The sequence below is a fragment of the Dermacentor albipictus genome, chromosome 6 (genome assembly GCF_038994185.2).
Source record: "Dermacentor albipictus isolate Rhodes 1998 colony chromosome 6, USDA_Dalb.pri_finalv2, whole genome shotgun sequence".
Taxonomy (NCBI): domain Eukaryota; kingdom Metazoa; phylum Arthropoda; class Arachnida; order Ixodida; family Ixodidae; genus Dermacentor; species Dermacentor albipictus.
In genome coordinates this window covers 28,319,578-28,333,805 of record NC_091826.1, presented here as the reverse complement: position 1 = coordinate 28,333,805, position 14,228 = coordinate 28,319,578, and the positions used below count along the sequence as shown (strand labels likewise).

The window sequence follows — 14,228 nt, the reverse complement described above, 5'->3', positions numbered from 1 at the left end:
CGTGAGACGCTGGTCGCGTCGCGCGCCTGCCGGGAGTGGGAACACGCAACGCGTGTCTTCCCCGTACATTGTAAAATAATTTACACCCTTAAAAGTGAAAAAGGGGTGTAAATGTGTCTAACTCCCACTCCTAGGGTTTCCGTTATACAAAGAACTCCCTAAGTGTGTGAGCTATAGGCGCATTTACACCCTTTTTCACTTTTAAGGGGGTAAATTATTTTACAGTGTACGTACTTGCTCTACCTTGAGTGAAGTGGGGCACTCCTGCACGTAATGGACGCTCACGTGGAACGCCAAATGCAGCCTCCTTGCTGCTGTTCGAGGGTGTTGCTGAGATTGCGTCGTGAGTATACCCCGTCCTGCCACATCGCCGTACTGTTCATGCCCATTTGAACAATGTCGCAGGGGACACTCAAAGCTATCGTCGCCTCTGTAATTGAACTTGGATGCTCCGCCCAGCAATACGGTGACTTGTGACCTTTGAGGTTTTTGTTCATTTGCGTGCAAATGCTTGCTTGACTTTATGTGTAAGGGTTGTTCGAAATTTATAGATTATTCTATATCTTCATTGTAGAATGATAAAGGTGTGCCCATGTGCGTGTGTGCGACAGCGAATGAACGCTTCGCCTTTTATTTCCTACGACGGTTCGGTGTGGATGTTCGATGTTCGGTGTGTGTGTGTTCGGTGTTCGGTGTGAGCTGTCACGGTAAGTACTCCTAAACGGAGACACGTTGCAAGATGCTTTCATGCTCACCAATTTCCAGCATTGTATGCCAAGCGAAGGCGCTGTTCTGAAAATGTGCCATTTCATCTATATTTTTCGGGCATTCACAGTAGCGCGTAATCGCTGAGACAATTCAGTAAAAAAAGCGTGTATGTTCGCATACGAACCCGCAGCAATTTATTGGTTTACGGTTCGGGTGATGCTTTCTTCCCTTCTTTTCTTTAACAATATGGCCTGTTGCTCCTGTCTGCTCAGTGGCTATGGTGTTGGGCTGCTGAGCACGAGGTCGCGGGATCGAATCCCGGCCACGGCGGCCGCATTTCGATGGGGGCGAAATGCGAAAACCCCCGTGTACTTAGATTTAGGTGCACGTTAAAGAACCCCAGGTGGTCAAAATTTCCGGAGTCCTCCACTATGACGTGCCTCATAATCAGAAAGTGGTTTTGGCACGTAAAACCCCAAATATTATTATTATTGCTCCTGTCGGCGATGGCTTTCTGCTGGTGAGAACGATGACACACGGCTTTGTATGTGGTGGCCACATACCGAAGGGGGCTCAATGCACAAACGCTCAATCGCTTACGGATATTTGGGCGCCTGTCGCGTATGCTTGTTAACATAGACCCACCGCTGTAGCTCAGTGGTCATGCAGGCGTTGTGCTGTTGAGTTCGAGGTCGCGGGCTTGATTCCTCCGGCGGCGGCTGCATTTCTATCGGAGGAATGAGCAAACGCTTAGGTTTACACCTAAACATGCACATGTAGTCAATGTTATAGGCCGACTACAACAATATTTCCCATTGCCTAACGGTTTTCAATGAGTAGCACATACTACTTAATGAATCTTGGACAATGTCGTACGGCTAGAAATTGTCTAATTGCACCATTAGCAGCCTTTATGTAGTGCCTAGGCATATTGTGCACATAGAGGTTGGCGGGTGTGACGTACGTCCGCACGCATGACATGATGGCTGACAACACATATTTTGCGAGAATGTATTGAAGTAAAAATAATTAAAAAGACACTGGATGCGCACAAACCTTTCAGTCTAAATGCATAACTTGCCTGTTTAAAAGCATGGCGATTATCTTACGCGAGAAAGATATTTGATAAGAGAGATAAGATAAGATAAGAAAGACAATCTACGCCTTGTTGCAATCTTCCTTCTTACTTATTTTACTGCGAGCACTGGTCATAATGCCTTTTACGACTTCGGGTAAGGTACCTTATGTTCTTCCACTATAAATGTAGTATGCCATGCAAGTGCGCTATGCAAGTGCAAACCTAGTGTACTTGTAATTGTTTTTACTTCTTCCTGACACTGCAACTTCAATGCGGACGACTAGAGCGCTGTTGAAGCTTCTGCATGACAAGAACTAGACGAGTGGCTCCAGCAGGGGCACCGTCTAATGTGCATAAGCACTTACCACTTCTCATCATCATCATCATCATCATCATCATCATCATTCATCCCAGTGCTTTCACTTCCCTCCCCTCTTCCCCAGTGTGCAGTAGCAGATTTTCGTATCAACGGAATCTACTTTAGCCCATTTTTTTGTTAAAAAATAAACGTTCAGCCGTCAGCGATAGGGTCAAGCAGTCTCTGTTCTGTTCCACTTTTTCAGCTCCGAAATTTAATTCGACTACGTCCTAATTCACTCAATGTACCCTTCTTAAAAAAATACTTGATTTCAGCTGGCTGACGGACGTGCAAACATCAGGGTTCCCGTTGAGGAGCTTAAGAACGGAAGCGAGTGGAAAGACTGGGTCGATGGCAACAGACTCTCCGTACGAGCCGTGGTGGTCGAGGAAGTCACGGCGAAGCAGGAAGCTGCGCTGGATGATTCGGCAATTTTCAGCAACACGCCGTACACCGTCAGTCTGGAGAATGCTCGACGAGACTTCAAGCCTGGCACCCGAGTCGCGGTTGTGGTAAGTGCTCAGCAAACTGAGCTGCGTTGAACCGGGCGTGCATTGTAATGCGAAAGACATTACACAATCGGGTCGAACTCCTACAGATATGGGCTAACAGTGACCCGTGTTTGTGATAGCTTCTTGAGGCCAAGTGCTTCAAAGAAAAGTATCGCTACCCGCCGTGGTTGCTCAGTGGTTATGGTGTTGGGCTGCTGAGCACGAGGTCGCGGGATCGAATCCCGGCCACGGCGGCCGCATTTCGATGGGGGCGAAATGCTAAAACACCCGTGTGCTTAGATTTAGGTGCACGTTAAAGAACCCCAGGTGGTCAAAATTTCGGGAGTCCTCCACTACGGCGTGCCTCATAATCAGAAAGTGGTTTTGGCACGTAAAACCCTAAATATTATTATTATTACAAGTATCGCTAAGGTCAACTAACCGTTCGAATATTTTCTATTTAATTTGGGTGCAAATACTTAAATACGATTCAAATACTGATTCAAATACCGAAAATTTCATTTGTAGCGAAAGAAGGAACACGCCACTTCAGAGCGAATGCAGTAATGTTCACTAAAGTATGTATTGTTTGAATAGATTAAATAAATCTGAAGGTAGCCTAGCGAATAAATTTACTTGAACAGGTATCGCAGAAAAGCAGAAGCACTGACTGCATCGCGAGTTACCACTGATACTGGCGCCCTCCATGAACTGGTTCAGCCTTTCAAGTGCAAAATGAAAAAAAAAGAACAATTGGCTGACGCTTTGGCTCTGACTAAGCACAAACTATTATGCGCTCGCACCGTTAACTGCGGTTTTACATGGTGTGTCGTGGCTTATCATGGGTCTGTGACGTTCGGTCTGTGCTAGTTTCCAATCAACATATTTGATGCCAACTTGGGTTATTGGTTATGCGCCTGTAGGTGTGTACACTTCGGCAAACTCCTTCGCCCCTTGAGTCCTCATAGCTTGAAAGTTGGCGTCTATGCGGGGTTGTCGCTGTTCGGGAGTGTCGTTAGCCCGTGCGTTCCTCGTGGCCTTGGCATCAGCGCCGAGACGACGGCGTTCCCTCTGTGCAGTAGTTTCATTTGCACGTTCGCGCCACTTGCTCAGCTTGTCTGCTTTCAACTGTTTCTCGCGTTTAGCTACAGCATCAGGATCAGTCGACGCACGCCAGCTTGTCGTTTCAGCCATAGAGTTTCCTACAAAAATTACTAGATGGGCACTCTGGCGCTGCAGTCGTTGTCCTACCATGGGAATGATGGGAAGTACATGGATTTGTCTGATCTTCGTGCTTGTGGATTCAAACGTTCTTGTGGCTTTGTATATTACGCTATATAAATCTTATTGTCGTATATTTCAGCACAATGTATATTCTTCGAAGTGCAGAAGACGCCGGGAACGCGTACTATTGCTATTAATTACAACGATTGAGCTTGTGCAGGTGGCCAAATCGAAACGCGCCAAGCGTCTCAAGGCACTGGCATGCCCGCGATAAATTCGTAAGGGCGTTTCATTCGCTTGTCGATACATGCGTCCGTGGCTGAATGGTTTCAATATAAGGCTTCTGTGCTAGTGTCCCTGTGTTAGAATCCTGCCATCGGGCAATTTTAATGATGTTTATTTAATTGTTTATTGCGCAATATACTGTTGAAAATGACGAGTTTACAAAGTCACAAAGCCGTTTGAAGCCAAAAGGATGAAGTTTAGGCAAATCCATGTACTTCCCATAATTCCCATGCTGGGACAACCGCTCCCATTGCAGCTCCCGTAGACACTAGCGCCAGAGTTCCCTCTAGTAATTTTTGTAGGAAACTCTATGGTTTCAGTCGTGGTTGCGCGTTCTGTTGAGCCCGGTGCTCCGCGTCTACCAAGCCAGATAGACCAGCCGCTTCATCCGTGGCCCATCTCCGAAGAACTGCGACACGACTTGCTCTGAGGCATTGCCAAACTACTTGCTAAACTGCGCGCGGCGCTTCTCCCCACCGGCCGCCACCGCGGCCGAGCGCGGCTTCCTATTGGCTGTAGCTGTCGTGGAGCGCGCGCTTTCATTGGCTGCGCCGTGCGAGGCGGGAGCTCGCCATTGGCTCTGGGTGGTTACTCTCCTCCAAAGCGTGATGTACCTACTCCTTGCCCCCTCTCCAGTGTGTGTGCATCATCGCGCGGCGCACGGACAAATAGCGTTTTGCCGTTTTGCCGGATTTGAAGCCCTAGCACTAAACATTAAGCATACACACACATTTCTTTCGGCTTTCCAGCGTCGCTTTCTTTGGCCCAATGGACACTATCAAGCATCATCATCGCATAACTTTCTGTCACAGTAAAATGCAGAAAATTATGAATACAAAACTATAGAATCAATTGCGACTCAATAACGATAACCATAAGATTAGTATTAAACTTCTGAACATTTAAACACCCTAAAATTTGATTTAAACTGCGTTTTCAACAAAATGAAACCAACAGACGCCAGTTCCTTTTGAAGTCAGTCATTTGTCTAGTCGTGTACGGAGCCAGAAAGCCCCTTGTTTTCTCAAATGGCTTGATTCAGTAAACATGGCAGTCACGAAATGCATGTGCAAAATGGCTGTCAGCTCAAGTTTATTACGGTAACAACCATTTTTCTTACTAAATACATTGAACATTGGGGGCAGCATTGTTATGTTCCTGCTGCATCCAAATCTCGCATTGATTTTTCGGCTTTCTGAAATTTCCTTAACGCTCGTGTTTCGTCGTTGTAGGCGATTAATGAAACGTTTTGGCATAAGTCTCTGCTTCTTATACAAGTGGTCTGTTTTACATTCCAGAAGTGTAACGCATCAATCTACCTCACCACAACTGTATTCCTTCATTCCTGTGCCTGTAGAATGCGGCCTACCGAGTGCTTTCTGAGCAAATATTTCACCGTACATTTGACCGGTTGTTTTACAGCGCCCCGACTCAGATTGCGATGACGTGGATTCCATTTTAGATCGGAGCCAGATCGGAGACTTTCAGCCAAATACGAGAGAAATAAGACCATACTTCAGCGTTGCCTTTGTTTGAATAAACCGACATAGACAGAAAAAGTATGCAGAGTCTCCACTGGAGTTGTCTAACTACGTGTAAACATAATCTCCAATTTCAGTTGGCTCACCCCCATATTTAAGTGGGCGAGCCTCCAAATTTGAAGTTGGCCCACTTCCAGGTTTCAGATCGCCAACGTCCAAATTTATGATCGCCCACCCCTACTACTATAGGCTTCTCCATGCATATCCTATAGAGCCTAACGTATCCCTATGGGAATTCTCTCTTATCAAATCAATTATGTGATTTGGTTTCTATTGTTCCGGGTCGTCTATAAAGCTTCCTATCTACATTTACACTAGCATACTAATTAGATGTCTTAACTTCGCAAATTATGCATTTTTTGCGCAGATAGGTTGCATTAAACTTCTCGCGTGACAGGCTGGGATTCTCGCTCAAAAAATTCGCACAGAATAAAAACACGCAAATGGAATTTTCGCGCCAAAAAAATTAACCCCCGATTACGATACTCCCTAACGCAAAATTTGAGCGCAGAATCTATACGTGTTTTCATTTGGCGATATATTGGCCGTCTCGTGCAGCACGTTGCAAACGCAGCTAAGGTTGGCGCGACTGCATCGCTAATTCAGAAAATCACGAGAGGCCGCTCATGGGGGTGACGCGTGGGCGCTATTCACAGCAGCCGCCGCAGACAGACTTCTCACGCAGCGCTTTGTTTCCCATATGTCCGACGCGCGCTACTCGGGCGCCACCTCGTAGCCATCGTCGCCACGGAGCTCGTGTTGCGCGGCACTACGCTTTTCTTCTCACGCTTTCGCCTTACACTCCTCCTCCGCTTTCCTCCGCATGGTTGCGCTGCAGCCTTTTCCACTGCTTTCCTCCTCGCTCTCTCTTCGCTATCGCCGTCTTTCAGCTCCCGCTGCACTGCACGTTCGCTCTTTCATCATTCGCTGTGCTCGTTCGCTTGGCTACGAGGGACGCCGACGCTCGTCGCAGGAATGGGCGCCTAACATCATCATCATCATCATCATCATCATCAGCCTGGTTACGCCCACTGCAGGGCAAAGGCCTCTCCCATATTTCTCCAACAACCTCGGTCATGTACTAATTGTGGCCATGCCGTCCCTGCAAACTTCTTAATCTCATCCACCCACCTAACTTTCTGCCGCCCCTTGCTACGCTTCCCTTCTCTTGGGATCCAGTCCGTAACCCTTAATGACCATCGGCGCCTAACAGTTGAGCTCTAAAGTAATGCCGCTGCAGATGCCGAGGCGACAACGGATGTTACGGCAGCCACGTGAACAAGACTCTGTCTATTGGCTCGCAGTTGCGTGGGCCTTAGAGCGCTTTGAGCTGGTGCGCGGCTCTCTGAAAGAAGTGGGGGAACGGGCTGCTAACGGTGGATTCCGATAACAGAGCGCTCGAAAGCGACCACTCGAATGTACTATCTCTGTAAGCTTTCTATTTAGCCTTCTCCCCCCTAACTTTTGGTAAAACGCATGCCAAGCACCACTGTATCAACTTATTGGTCAAGCGATCACCATGGTAGGGGAAGGACGTGACCAGAGTAAATTATTTAATAAAGTGACAGTTTTTGCCCTACGTACATGTAGATAACTGATGTCAAGTTCGTTTTGTTCTTTGGCGCAAAAGTGACTCATGGTGATGATGCAGATGCCAAGTGCCAACATTGCTGTTTCTCCTGTGCACTATCAGGCAGACATTCGACATGCGAACGGCCAACCAGCCAGCGATGTTGATGCGAAGATAACGGTGACCTATGAAAATGGCACAGAGGCGAGAGACTTATGTAAGTTTCCTACGAAGAAAACGAATAAAGTGGGCAAGGCGTGGTTTGTCATCGATACTCGACAAGGTCAACAACGGCTGAACGTAACGGTGAGTCGTTATCTCTGCTAATCTTAGCATCAAGGCATCGCGTGGTCCTGGATCCACTAATATACGAATTTTCCGCAGTCCGTAAAACTTGAACAGTCGTTATTCTTCAGCGTGAGAGGCATCACTCCAGCAATCATGATGTTTAGTCGCTGTAGACTTTCTAATGCATGTCAATCATTTCGCAACCTCCGGTGAACTTCTGGTTCCAATTGTGTTCTGGTTAAAATCTTACCTATTGAGTATGCTACGGTCTTGCTCGAATATTTTGCTAGCTGGAGACGTCGGCAGCAATACTGGCCCGTCTACAAAAAAAAAAATGCTGAAACTCCTTCTTCAAAAACAACTACATTTAGAAAGAATAATCTATATCTTCGACCAGACCTTCATATGGAGTCGTGCGTACATTTGCTAAATTATTACCTCTTGAATCCACTGTGCGTAACTTTGAGCATAAAATAGACAGCAGCAACAATAAAAAATAATCTAATGATCCGGATAAGTGCAAGAACATGGTCGTCTTCGGGGTTTTACGCAATCTTAATGAGACAGGAAATGGAGACACCAAGCTCACACGGTCCGTCTCGGCTTGCGGAGGAAGTGGGTTCAAAACCACGCTGCCGTCAGTTTCCCATGGGATACCCCAATGGAAAAAGGTGTCTGTCGGCCGGACGCTCGACTTTATTCAGGGGTGAATCGCTCTGGGGCAAGGAGTCCGCGCCGTGCGAATACCGTCGAGCTCTATGCGCACAACGAAACGCTACAAAATGAGATCCCCTTACGTCTTCACAAGCATTCTTCATTGTCGCCTTCGTGCGGAGGTGAAGTCTCCGATCGCGCCCCTGATCACGGTGAACTCGGGCCATGAGAAGAAAACTCCCGAAAGAATAAAAATTTTTGGAGTCGTTATGCTAGCCACTGCAGAGTCGCCACCGGTAGCTCAGTAGCGCGCCACGCTACTTTTGAAATGTCCACGATCGTTGCATACTACCTCCACTAACCAGCACAACTGAAACTTGAACGGTACCGATCAAAAGTAGAAACTGAGCGCGTGACTAGCGACGGGAAGTAAATTACAGGCGTATAGCGAAGAAACGAAGACAGCGGTATGTATTATAGAGTAAACGAGGGTAGTAGATGCTTTACGCGAGATGAAGAGGAAGGGGGAAATGTATAGAGGAAGAAGTGCGTAGAGGAAATAGGCGGTGATGTATTATACGGTTAGGTTGTGTGTTACAGCAATTAAGGTATTGCAGTCGAGGATGGCGCTTATATTAGGTGGTGTGACGAGATTGGGAAATTTTCAAGGACATGGCGCGCTCGGGTGACGCGAAGCGGAGGTAACTGGACGTCACCGTAAGGTGCCTTGGACTTGCAGTGGGCATAATCAGACTGAGGTTGAAGGTACTGCTATTTCATTTCAATGAATATTTATTGGTAATGCGTTAAGAAAAAGTACAGTCATAAATAGAAGGACGCACAAAAACAGAGAAAGAACACTTGTTTAAGCGCCTACATGGGAGTGAGTTGTGCAGTACTCCTTAGACGCTCTTTAAGCATGGCGCATATTCTCTGGCTTACGTTTTGGAGCCAAAAATTACGCTGCTGTTGCAAACGCAGGTCAGCCTCGAAGCGTAACAATGCACGCTATTTGTCTTCGACCTGTTCGTGTTTAAATTTACGCCAATAGTACGTACGAGTCTGACGGACGGCAGTTATCGACAAACATTGGCATAGCCAGCACGGTTACTTGTTTGGTAGGAGAACATCCAGTGGTTAGCCCGTCACTTTCGTTACTACGAACTTCTAGCGCTTCGAGGTAGCAGAGACACTTGCAGATGCACGTAAATTACCCTTTTCTGCAGGTCCGCACAGACCATGACCGTCCGTCGGAAGCCTCGGCAACGTTGGTCAAGTACACGTCACCGGTGAACGCCTTCGTCGCTATTGACCACAGGTCCTACAGCAAAGACGACCTCGAAGTGAGTGCGGCAAGCAATACCGTTTTCGCGGCAACAAAGCGCAATTTAGGTATATTGAAGCTCCTCACCAGATGACAGAACAATTTGACGATTATAATAAAATTCAACGACCAGAACTTGATGGCCATAGATTTTGGTATGCTCCATCCTTTCTGTATTGCTCTATTGTACTACCATTTACTTATGTGATCATTTGCTGTTTTGTTACTTTCATTCTGTATTACTTATCACTCGTAACGCTTGTCCGCTTTGAAATTCTTATGACTGGCCGTCATCTTGCTGTACTGCCTCCTTATAAGGGGTCGGGATCTTGTCAAGCTGTTCGAGGTTTTAGTTCCGTGCTCCTCCTTTTTCAAAGGAAATCATTGATTGATTGATTGATTGATTGATTGATTGATTGATTGATTGATTGATTGATTGATTGATTTTTGAAGAACGAGAAAGGCAGAAACAGAAAAACTGGGACACAACAGAGATGAGCACTAAATGGGAAATTAAGACAGCTGTTGTAGATTTAATTGCCGTGGTGTCTCAAGTGCCAGCTAGATTTTCCGCCCACCGAAATGATGTAACCTTTGCAGGCTGACCAGGCATAAACTGGCAGGAATGACTGTAAATACCATTGCAGTAGATAGAAAACAACGGTTCTCGATTGTATGGGAGCTGCAGTTAACCATACTGTTTGCGGAACAAAGTGCCATATGTATTATTGAAACATTTAGAGAGCGCAATAAAAATCCACAAGAAAATGAAATGACGGTGATGCATTGTGCTTGTGGCAGAGGCACGTGTCAGCCACTTTTTTCATGCAGCAGAAATTAATGAAAAGACCTGCGTGATTCAATCAAAGCAAGAAGAAATGGTCTACGAACTAGGCACGCTATGTATCAGCGCTGTATTTACTGCGCGACAAGTATAATAAAGAACTGCTACTTTTGATCAAACTTCGGACACTGCATGTAACCAGATTATGATGCTGTTGACATGCTCAGTGAATAGTTTTTCCATGAACGTGTGTATGTTTTTACGGGCTGAACTGAACATTACATGTTATGAGGAAGTGCCTGTGTGCAGGAAGATAAAAGAGCCAAAAGTAGCGTTAGAAGTTAAAGAAAGGCGATTAGCAGGCAAATTAAAGGAACGTTCAAATTCCCATCGCGTGTTGCGTGATTCTTTGGTGGCAGCTGTGAGAATCGAACCGACGGCCTCGAAGATGCTGGTGCTGCGACGTTGTCCACATATACCGGGAACGTTTCATTTGCTGGCCATGTGACAGTTACGTTTCTCTCTCGCTTTTTCCTTTGTCTTCAATCCGTGGTAACTTCGGTTCGCGCGTATTTATCCTCTGTTCTAAAACAACTTGTAACCATATACGTGGTAACCATATACTACATGGCCATATGCCATACAATATATACATATAATATACCGTATAGCCATATATCATAACCATATACGAAAAATCTAGAAATTGCCCGTAGCAGCTAGTATCAGTTATGCCTTAGACCTGGATTACACGAAGAGGCGGGCGTTACTAGCGCGAGAAATCAAAACACATATTTATCTACTTAACGAAAATTCACTAATTACCTTCCTAATTGATTACTTTATGGCACACATTGCAAGTTATGAAGTGTAGCTGGCGAGTATGCAAGACGTACCCACTTGAAATGGATTTCCAGGAGGACACCAGTTTCGAGATAGTATTTCCCAAAGTCCGGGACGAAAGACATGGACGTGCCAGTTAATTTTGTGCTTCAATGCATAAAAAAGCATTTTGTTAAAAAATTCAGTGGAACAGTGCATTTTTCACGGCCAATATTATGGCGCATATCTTCAAACTAATGTAATTCTGTAAATTCATTCTAATTGGATACGCCTTGCAAGATCAACCGGTGCGGTTCGTAAATTGCAATACATGCAAGTAAAACAATTATTCATTAAGTTAATTTGTCCTAGTTATTAATTTGTTAATTTCTCTGAATAATCCAGCTCAAGAACTAGAATTGCGTTATCTGCAACAGGCCATTTTTTTAAATTTCCGTAAAGAAATTGTAAACCCATGTACAGCGCTTTCGTTCGAATAAAACAGTGCCGCGCTGTCGTCTCCCTCCCAATTTTTATGTGTACGCTGCTCCTTGTCCGTATTTTAGCGGCGGGGACGAACTCTTGCCTTTTCTACTCCGATACACGCGACTTGAATAAAAAGATATGGTTGGAAAACTACTGAATCTACTTGAATGAAACTTTGTTGCATTGAAGTGAGTAAGCTGAATTTGACCGTTTTAAGCAGAATTTCGATTTACGGTCTCGTAGTTGAAAAAAAGATTTCCCGAGTATCGATAGACCTTAAAGAATTGAGGAGGGAAGTTAATGAATGCGCAACACATTAGCAAAACAGATGTTGGAGTTTTGCAGAGTGTGTTTATCGGAGCGTCTGAAGCGGACAATTTTGATATTTGAGATTGCAGCTCAGTGGGAAAGTGTGAGAATATTTACGAGGTGTTTAAGAGACCGACTCGTAATTTAGTGATATATTCCGCTGGGACGTGAAATCCAGTAATCCTGTCCGCTTTAGATGGCGCAACAGGTGCAACTTATAGAGTTGTGGCGTAGTTTTTCGTTTTGTTGAGACATAGTTCAAAACATGATCCCTATCTTTTTTTATTGCTTAGTTATTTTCAAAATTTTAGTAAAAATAACAATTGCACCACACAAACACCTGTTTCTCCACAGTCGACATTGTTTAAAATGTTCGATTTTTAACTGCAGCAAACATCACTAATGTTCGCGTAAAACTATGTTTTCTTTCCCATTTGCCCGCTCAATAGGTCATGATGTGAAGCTTATTTTGAACGTGCGGTTAGGTCCTTCCTGCCTTAAAATGTCACCTAATTTATATTGTCACGTGGTAGTGACGGCGAAGAAAGCAGCAGTACGGTGGAATACAAAACTAGCTTTTATTGGGCGAACCTGTTCCCACAAAACAGGCTACACTTATAGCACAACGAAAGCGGCGAACACATTCGGCGATCGTCGAAAATCTGATCAGCGGGTCAAGCGCGTCGGCTTTTATACAGTAATCATCGAATGTTCCAGATTAAACGTTGGGACCCGCATGCCTTCTAAAATGTTCTACACCATTCGTGTCAAGCGATGAAATCAGATAACACAACGTTCGGCGACAACAGACAGCGGATAGAAGCATCGATAACTTTCCAGAAACTTCGGATACATGCAGGCGCGTCCCGCGCTGTGCGATAACATTTGTTAGGCGACAAAACTTGTCGCCCGATAAAGACAAGTACACGTGTCAATACCCCCCTCTTAAAAAGCATCGACCCGATGCTGCAAACAATCGAAAATAATAAGTAAGCATTCAAAGCAAAGAAAAAAAAACAAAATAAGGAAAGTTCGTTAGCGTCCGTAAAATGGTTTAAGACGCACCACGTGGACCACTTCAGGTCGTGCGCGACGTCGCTGTGAATGCGAAATGCCGTCTGGCACGACCTCATAGTCCAGAGCGCCAATACGTCGGATGACCTTGTAGGGTCCGAAATAGCGTCGGAGTAGTTTCTCACTGAGTCCTCATCGGCGTATCGGTGTCCAAACCCAAACACGGTCGCCGGGCTGGTACTCAACAAAGCGTCGTCGGAGGTTGTAGTGTCGGCTGTCGGTCCTCTGTTGGTTCTTGATCCGTAGGCGGGCGAGCTGTCGGGCTTCTTCGGCGCGCTGGAGATAGCTAGCGACGTCAACATTCTCTTCGTCAGTGACGTGGGGCAGCATGGCGTCGAGCGTCGTCGTCGGGTTCCTGCCGTAAACCAGCTTAAACGGCGTGATCTGTGTTGTTTCTTGCACCGCCGTGTTATAAGCGAATGTTACGTACGGCAGGACGGCATCCCAGGTCTTGTGTTCGACGTCGACGTACATCGCTAGCATGTCAGCGAGGGTCTTATTCAGCCGCTCCGTAAGACCATTCGTCTGCGGGTGGTAAGCCGTTGTCCTCCTGTGCCTTGTCTGACTGTATTTCAGAATGGCTTGGGTGAGCTCCGCTGTAAAGGCCGTTCCTCGGTCGGTGATGAGGACTTCTGGGGCGCCATGTCGCAGCAGGATGTTTTCGACAAAGAATTTCGCCACTTCGGCTGCGCTACCTTTCGGCAGTGCTTTTGTTTCAGCGAAGCGGGTGAGGTAGTCCGTCGCCACGACGATCCACTTATTTCCGGTTATTGACGTCGGAAAGGGTCCCAGCAAGTCCATCCCGATCTGCTGGAATGGTCGGCAAGGAGGCTCGATTGGCTGTAGTAATCCGGCTGGCCTTGTCGGCGGTGTCTTGCGTCGCTGACAGTCTCGGCATGTTCTGACATAACGGGCGACGTCGGCGGTCAGGCGCGGCCAATAATACTTTTCTTGTATCCTCGATAGTGTCCGGGAAAATCCGAGGTGTCCAGCGGTCGGATCGTCATGTAGGGCATGCAATACTTCTGGACGAAGTCCTGACGGGACAACAAGAAGGTAATTGGCACGGACTGGCGAGAAGTTCTTCTTCACGAGTAGACTGTCTTGAAGCGTGAAGGAAGATAATCCGCGCTTAAATGCCCTGGGGACAACGTCGGTGTGCGCTTCCAAATAATCGACGAGGCCTTTAAGTTCCGGGTCCACTCGTTGTTGTTCGGCGAAGTCTTCCGCGC

At 46.2% G+C, this 14,228-nt stretch overlaps 1 protein-coding gene across 6 annotated transcripts in view; it reads left to right on the top strand.

The window, feature by feature from the left end:
- The window catches only part of LOC135905091 (A.superbus venom factor 1-like), a 312,000-nt gene that overhangs the window by 231,866 nt on the left and 65,906 nt on the right, over window positions 1–14,228 (top strand). For all 6 annotated transcript variants that reach the window (XM_065436075.1, XM_065436074.1, XM_065436073.1 and 3 more), the window contains 3 exons: window positions 2,420–2,656; window positions 7,379–7,561; window positions 9,424–9,540. In XM_065436075.1, coding sequence (XP_065292147.1) covers window positions 2,420–2,656; window positions 7,379–7,561; window positions 9,424–9,540 — 537 coding nt within the window. The remainder of the gene's footprint in view (window positions 1–2,419; window positions 2,657–7,378; window positions 7,562–9,423; window positions 9,541–14,228) is intronic.